At 33.8% G+C, this 8871-nt stretch overlaps 1 protein-coding gene across 1 annotated transcript; it reads right to left on the reverse strand.

Annotated features, from left to right (window-relative positions):
* LOC109212598 lies at positions 978-5734 on the reverse strand. The gene is made up of 7 exons (XM_019376251.1): positions 5353-5734; positions 5052-5243; positions 4473-4534; positions 2414-3773; positions 2223-2320; positions 1893-2076; positions 978-1747 (listed from the first exon to the last, which is right to left on the reverse strand). The coding sequence occupies exons 2-7, from the start codon at positions 5203-5205 to the stop codon at positions 1146-1148; spliced, it is 2460 nt and encodes an 819-aa protein (XP_019231796.1). The 5' UTR covers positions 5206-5243; positions 5353-5734; the 3' UTR covers positions 978-1145.

Here is an 8871-nt window from a genome sequence, read left to right on the forward strand (position 1 = left end):
AAAGGCTACAAATTTAAGGCCTTCTTTTATGAAGATCTTGACTTCCACACAACCTACTCCAAAAGTAAAGGTCTTATCTATTTCTCCATCTTGAAAAAAAAAAACACATATATTGGGGAAAAAATCACAAAGTTAATATTTTTTTTCTTAATATTTTGGTAATATATTTCTTGAAAATAAAAACTTCTTTTTTTTTTTTTTTGGGTTTTCCGCCCGGTATCTGATACCTATATTGGGACCCAACTAAATTTAAACTCATCTAAAGAAATTTCAAATTGAGAGTAAAGCGCTCCCCAACAAAAAATAAAAACTTATTTTATCAGAACTATATTTAACGAATGTACTAAAATTTCAAAATTAAAAAGCAGGAATTCAGTCCCAAAGTCAATCTTTCTTTCCATTTTTTAACAGTTAAGCTTGGTTATAGTGATTATTACTTTTATTTTAAGTGCTTTTAAAATGTCACAAGACATCTTATTGTACTTTTGATGTAGTGTTAATATATGTAATAATGTTGGAATTTCACCTCAAAATTTATTGAGGCATTAAGCTAACACTGAAATACTTCCTCTGGTCCATAATAAGTGACTTTTTGGCCTTTTTATTTTGGTCCAAAATAAGTATCCTTTTACATAATCAAGAATGAATTAATTTTATATTTTCAAATTTACCTTTATTTATATATCCCAATGCGTTAAGTAAACAATATGCAAATTTTAACTAAGGATAATTTAGTCAAAATACTTACATTTTCCTTAGGAGTTAGCATTTTCTCAAGAAGTGTCCCATAGGCCAAAAAGTCACTTATTATGGACCGAAGGTAATATGATTTTTAGTTATGATAAAGACAGTAAAAGAATTGGTTAAGAATCTTTGTTTATTCAGTAAGAATTTTGTTTCACTGTGCATAAAGCAAACTTTTGTACCTAAAAAGTATTGTATAGTACCTGGATTCTTGGATTCTAATATGTTCTTGCTTTTGATCTCAAGACAAAGGTATTTTAACTACATCAACTATAATCCTCATTACAACATTTTCATAAGAACTCTATATAGTAATGTGTTATGTTCTGTGGCAATAAACAAGCAGATACTAGCTAAGGTGTACAAATGCTCATTACAAACAAAAGGAAAAGAAGCAAAATTTAGCTACACAAGAAAGAGGTATAAAGTTGGACAACAATATCCATAATTGATTCTTCAAGAACATCATCTGTGACTTGAGTCAGAATATCTTCAGCGTCGTTTCTGATATCGAGCCATGAACCAGATTTCGCCAAAGCTTTCTCAACATGGTCATTCAGTGTTAGTTGTTCCATTACTGGCATAAGGTGTTGTCTCACTTCTTTCATTATACTTTCCACTAGAAAATTTTCCGGTGGAAAGGACAAAATTTTAGGCTGAAGGAATGATAGCCATTGGGGAAATCTGAAATGAAAATCATATGCTTCTAGTAGAACTTCATTTGTGTAGTCCATCAGGAGTTTAGGTTCAGAATCACATTGCAGTGCTAATGTCTCCAGTTCATCAGATAACGTTGCATCGATCATTTGTTCTGTGATCATTTGTTCTGAAAGAGGCCTATTTAACCAAAGTTCTTCGCAGTTCAAGTGAAGTGTTTGCAAACTTGACTGAATATAAATACGAAGGGCATCTGGTTCAGCGCGATTCAGTATGGTATTTTCAGGGAATTCCTTGTTCGAACATCCCTCAAAGTTAATACGACGTGGTTGTAATGCAGTGTCAGCTGCAAATATTCATCAATTACTTCAAACTACAGTCTAATGATAGAATGAGAAGATAATAGATTTTACTGTTATAGCGGATAAAGTTCAGTGGCTATACGTGTAAGAGCATATGTGAAATTAAACCGAAGCTTTTGTGTTACTTACATGGTTGATTTCCAGAAGGGCTGGCTAGATCATCAGTAAAAACTGGTTCCAGGACTGACACTGGACTTGAATGATCTCCTCTGTCCATATTGTTGTCAACAACCCTTAGTTTGAAAATGCTAGATGGACTCGACGCCGAAACATCCGTTGAAGAACCAGGAGACCAAACTTCTGAAAGTGAATCCTGAAGAGGTTGGTGCAACAGGATTAAGTCCGTTCTATTGTTATTAGGCTAAGTGAAAAGGCAGAAGTAAACAGAAAACAAGTAATACCAAAACATTCTTGCAATATTCCAACGACATGTTTTGTGGGAGAGGATGCAGTACTTACCACCATTGAGCTATTCAGATGCCAGTGACACTTGTCTCTTTGAGGACTTTGAACAACAGTAAGGGCTGGTTCAACGGGAAGTTCCACTATAGTTGTATCTGCCGGAGGTGAATGTTAAGAACTTATAATTCTAAAGGACAATGTGCATAACAAGATCAAAGAACTCGCAAGTAAACGGAACAAAAACTTACCATTGGGCCTAATTTGTGCAGGATTACTTTCGCTGTCCTGTTTTGAGCTATAGTTGAACAAACGATCATGTTCAGGCGAGGAAAGAATCCTTTCCAATGTTCTTGTTGGTTGTCTGCTCATCACATCCTCACTTGTAGTATTGACATAATTTAATCTTTGAGAGAGATGTCTCTTTGCCTCCATAGATATATCCAGTTCCCGTTTCTTGGTGTAGCTTATGGTTGACACGTCCAATTTTTTACGCACTCTTTCACTCATAAGGGAGACTTTAGCTGCGTGAGTTGATGTGGATTCTTGTTTATTCTCTGCCTCGTTCTTGATGTTTGATTCGGTGGAAGAGTTAACAGGTCCTGCAATAGTAAGCCGTGATCTGCCCCCTTCATTATCAACTCCTAAGTTCTGCTTGTCGTTAATGCTATGAAGCCTATGTAAAGTACTTCCTACTGAACTCAAATGCTTCTCTTTCCATTTTTCTCCCATTGCATCCTTCAGTTTCCTCTTAATATCTTTGAGAGAAAAGCTCGTGCGCTTGACATTTTCCCCTTTACTACTTGAGCTACGATGAGACTGCATAGACGAGCAATGGCAGGCAACATTTTCAGAACATCGAACAGTTCTAGGAATTGGCTTCAAAACAACTATTTTACTTGAAGGCCGGGGGCTGGAACTTTCTTTGGATGCGTCCCCAGATCGCTGATGCTTCTGTTCACTCTTCCAAATGTCATTATCACTACTCTGATCATCTGATAGTTTATTACTCATGAGGGACTTGACTGAATCTCTGGCCATTTGCACATTTTGCAAGCTTCGGATTTGCTTTACTAAAAGTGAATTAGGATCTTGTAAGAGTTTCAGAAACAAATCTCCATTTGAATTTAACATCTCTAATGCGTCCGAGAACTGTTCAGGCTCATAATTCACACGACCTTTGCTGATATAATTCCTGTCTATGAACATCTTATCGATAAATGCTTTGGCACTCGTCTGAAGTACCTGCAAACTGATCTCATCAAGTTGATCATTACTTGCATGAATTTGACTGCAAATAGCTTCTAATAGGGATGCCAAGTTTAACTTATTGATCGACATTTCTGCTGAACCAGAAGCCTGCTGAAAATCCCCCGTCTTAGTATCCTTCCAACCGTATAAAGGTGATTGATTCGTTCGGCTCTTCTTTGATGATGGCTTGTATTTACTTATCATATGATCAAATAGTCCATAATCTACTTCTTTATGTTGCACATTTCTAGCTATGATTTGAGTATTCTTTTGCATGCTACCGGAAATTTCTTCTTGAATGAAACTCTTCATCCTTTTATCACCCGTGCAAACTCCTAAAGCTTCCATTTCAGCTCCATCCTGAGGCAAACAACTCTCCAATTATAACTCTTACTCAAAAGTTGCAATCCTTTCTGAATTTAGGATAATATGCTGTTCAGAATTTAAAGGGCAGCCCGGTGCACTAAGCTCCCGCTATGCGGGGTGTTCGGGGAAGGCCGGACCACAAGGATCTACTGTATGCAGCCTTACCCTGTATTTCTACAAGAGGCTATTTCCACGGCTCGAACCCGTGACCTCTTGGTCACATAGAGGCAACTTTGTCAGTTACGCCAAGGCTCCTCTTCATACTGTTCAGAATTTGAGGTATAAAATTCTATGGAGATGCCAATCAGAATGATTCCTAACACTATCCACGCACAAAACAAGAACTATTCAACAAAGTTACATTTTTTTGCAGGAACATTACTAATAGAACTGCCTAAGTTCTATCACCACATGCTCTATTACTGTAAGAAAAAAGATGTACGATCAGATCTCTCTATAACAACATCGCTATATAATAGTCATTCACTATAAAAGCAAAATATTTTATGGAACCAATTTTCATACTATGTTATAATATATTTTCTTTATAACAACACTTCGCTATGACATTCAAAAAAATTCAGAACAAATGAGGCTGTTATAGAGAGAGTTTATTCTCCAAATGGTGTCCAAATAAGTTTTGACATAAGAGCTGAGTCTAGAAAGTTGACTTATCCTATGCTAGAGACTTACCTCAAAGCCATGAATTTGGTCACTGAAGTAAGTTAAAGCATCAAGCTTTCTTGGATTCTTGCCTGCAGAAGGATAAAAGCAAAGATCAAAACCACCAAGATTGATTAATTTCACTATTGAAATCTAATCCTAACATAATTAAACAGACCACATTACACTAAGGAAGGTTTAATAGGTTAGCTTCACTTTTGGATTAGCCACAAAAGCATTTAGGGAAGAATTTTAGCTGTAAGCACAGACAGACAGATGTAAAAAGTATTTACACAATCAGGTCACTTACATTGTAATTACAAGCAAATATCTATGATAGGCATTACATTGTAAGCCGATAAAAATGGTAACTAATATGCTATAAGAGGTCAAGCTACATTGAAAAATGGCAGTTCGGTACACTAAGCTCCCACTATGCGTGGGGTCCGGGGAAGAGCAGGACCACAAGGGTCTATCAAATGCAGCCTTACCCTGCATTTCTGCAAGAGGCTGTTTTCACTGCTCGAACCCGTGATTCCTGCATTCTCAGCTGGTGCTAGAAAAGAATGAGCAGTGGTATTAGGAAATTGAAGAATTGTTACCACTTACCTATAACATTCTTAGCTGCAGTTTTCCCATTTGAAAGCAGCTTCTGTTTCCTATGATTTTGACCAATATAAAGGCTGCTGATCAATCCCCACATACAATTAAGCTGACTCTTCTCTGTCTGTTGTTGATTTCTTGATGATCTCTTCTTCTCCATATCAAATAAACTTTGCTCAATTATCAGTTTTCAATATCCTGAAAATTGGAAATAAAATATAAAAAAAAAAAAACATTTAGCATTTGAAGCTGAAACAAAGCTTCTAAAACATAACTGCACTATTTTGTGTCCAGAGTTATTCGATACCTGTACTGATAAGAGATAACTGGTATCCTAATTAACCAGTCGATTTGCACGCAAGTTGGACGGGACACCACCACTTAGAAAAACCATAACTGGAATTCATCCAATGCTCACTTGATTAGAATAAACCATTCTTCTCAAATGTGTTCATTCTTCCTTCTAAAAATTCAAGAAAGTGTCTTGAAATGACATTAACATTAACCCCTTGAAAATTCTTGGATTAAATCTCACTAAAAACTGAAAATTTAGGAGCCAAAGTTGAGTTCTTGGAATTCTTTGGAGATGAAAAAGGAGAGAAAAAACAAGGCAAGAGTGAGAGACAAAAGGAGCATCAAAATGAGGAAGAAATGAGATTTTGTTTGCTTGTATTAAGCAAAATGATGTTGACTTATGTTACCTTACACAACTATATACTGTTTTGTCTCAACCACTATTACTCCCATGAATTCCTTTATAACAATATCTTGTATTTTTATTTTTAAAATAAAAATTAATAGTGTTTATATTATTTTTTTAGTGTACAATTATTCTAATTACCTGTTCTCGTTTTTTATTATTGTGTGTCAGACATGAAGACAAAGGTATGTGTCTGTTACTGTTGAAAACACTGAGTCAGAATTCAGAAACTGCGTTCCAAAAAAAAATTAAAAATTCAGAAACTGTGTTTTAAAAATGTATTTTTCAAAGATTCTTTTTCTTTAAAAAAAAATAATTCATTTTCTTTTTTTCGTTCTTCAGAATTTGACAGAAATACTTGGGCAAGTTACATATTTGGCTGATCGACCAAAAATAATTACATCCGCTAGCTAATATATAAAAAATATACATTAATAACGTATAAAATATGTATATATTCTTATACTATACATTGATATATACAAAAATATATACATTTTATCGGAAACTTGTCTTTTTTCTAGCCACTCGTTGTTTGAAATAGCTTGTGTTTATAATTTTATGATCCTGTTAAAATATTGGTTAAAAAAATTATCCCCTAAAACGGGATGTCTTCTACACCGAACTACCCTTTATTTTAAAATATTTATCCCTTGATAATATTTTAAAGAGAAAAAAAAAATATAAACATAATTTTTCATAGCTTAAAATATTCAATAAAAGGAGGGGCCAAAAAAGAATTGTCCAAATAAACATTGAATTAATATTCCTCCACCAACCAGCAATATAAAATTATTGAGTATCTAATCAATTTTCCCTAAAGAACTATCTTTTTCACATAAATTCACATATTATTGCATGGCTTCCTCAATATTTTATAGTTATAAAAAATATATAAAAATGGGTTTTTTGTATATTAATGTCGGTTAGTAGGGATTTCTAAAAGTTTTTCTGGTACGTATTCTTCTGATTGTTTCTTATATAGTACTGGAATATCACTGTTCACTAATGTGGTTGATATGAGTCTAATTAATTTCAATTTTTAATTAAGCATTCCTCGCGAATAAATGCTTAAATAGACTTGAGTAAAATTATAATCACTCTCTCTGATAAGCAAATGAATTAAAAGATTAACCTAATTTTACATCAAGACACGATAGTTTATCATGATTAAGTGATGAACTGATGCATAAATTTATATTACCTAAATTTTAAATGATTAAATTTTTTGTTAAAACAAGTTGTTAAAAAGGCCTATAGATCCCTACATCTTATATCTTGACAGTCCGCCCCATATTACACCTACATTGTTAGGGTATTATGACAATCAAAGCCCGCAACCAGCTTCTTTTTGTGTGTGCGTCTCCGAACTTGTAAGGTTAAACGAACCGAGCCTCGCACCATCACTCAGCCATCGCCATACTCGTTTCGTTGAGCCTGGGCTCTTATACCGTTGTTGGGATCAACCAGCCCCAATTAGATACTCTTAACATGGTATGATATTGTCTGCTTTAAGTCAGGCCTGCTTTGTTTTCTCGAAAAGGCATTCCATCGTCTTTAAGATATCCATACACTTTATAAGTGGCTCCCAATTTTGCAGCTACCAATGTGAGATTTTGTTCGCACACTTGACACACCTTATTAGTATAATTTATGCATTTAAGATTTGAAAGAATTTTATAATGGTTGTGCCGCGACTAGCTTGTTGCACCACGACAGTTTCACCAGATACACGTTACCTCTCACTAGCACAATAACAGGTAACTCTGCGCACTGAAGCTTAGGCAGATAGGAAAAATTATCTCAAGGAGAGATATGATAAATTACTTAGTGTGAACATTTTCTTTTTTAATATTACACTGCAATATTACGGGATGTAAAGCTACTTACAATTTCTCCTGTTAACCAATCTTTGTTATAAAATATTATGCTAGTATAAAATATTTACCGTTTTTGTGTATATCAAATCTGCAAATGTGAAAACATTTGATAATAGACACAACCAATAAGATTCCATTGTTGTTGACGTTGTTGCTCTTAATGAAAAATGTTTGTATCTTAGTATGTTTTTTAGCAAAATATGCACAAAATACATAGATGGAGACACCATATAGGATTCCCAAAATCCTAAGGCAAATTGACACTAAAAAGAATATTGACAGTACAAATATGTTATCTCTAGACAGTCCTTTAACTGCGTCGGTCGTGTAATATGGGGCGGAGCTAGAAGTCCGATTATGGGTTTCGACCGAATTCATTAAATTTTGATCAAATAGTGTATCGTATTAAGAAATTCATTAAATACGGACAAATTAAATACTAAATTTAGAACTCATAATATGGTTGTTGGTCTAAAATTTCGAATCGATAAAATTAAAATTCTAGCTCTGCTTCTATGCACAATCTTAGGATCCCAAATATTAGAGGTCTTTTTTTATTATCTTTTCAATTTTCAATATAGTGTACAAATATTTTACTTGAAAATTTTGTTATATTGGAAGCAAACAAACAATTATAGGGACCACATTCCTCCACTCTAATATACCACTTGAAAATTTTCATTTATTACTGTTTTTGACTTTTCTTTTATAGTCTATTCCATGTTTTAATGATTTTGTGTCTCTCCTACAACCACTACCGTTAATATGTGTATATATGCATTATATTCACTCCATTTTTTCTCGTTTTCTAGTGTTTTTTACTTCACATGAAAAGTCATAAGTATATTCATATCTCATGAAAAGCAAACAGGCAAAAAAGTATTTACGTAGTAGTAGTAATTTTGTAAAGTAAACGGCATTTTATTCGTTTACATATATTATCATTCTAAATAGGCAAAATGGCCTAAATGATACCTATACTTGTGTCACTTTGTCATGCCGGTCCTCCTACTTTATTTTTTTTCATCCAGACACTTTAACTTGTTCAAAATTTATATTTTAAACCCTTCTGACCGTTGACCAAGTAAATATGGCAAAATAATGGTTGAGCTGGACAAAGTGGGTGTAACTTACGCGGATAATGAGCGTGACTATGAACATTTTGAAAAATAATTAATTAAAATAAAAAAAATCATTAAAATAAGAACAAAAAATAAATAAGTAAAAAAAAAAAAAAGCATTCTGT

This window comes from Nicotiana attenuata, chromosome 2 (assembly GCF_001879085.1).
Source record: "Nicotiana attenuata strain UT chromosome 2, NIATTr2, whole genome shotgun sequence".
Lineage (NCBI taxonomy): Eukaryota > Viridiplantae > Streptophyta > Magnoliopsida > Solanales > Solanaceae > Nicotiana > Nicotiana attenuata.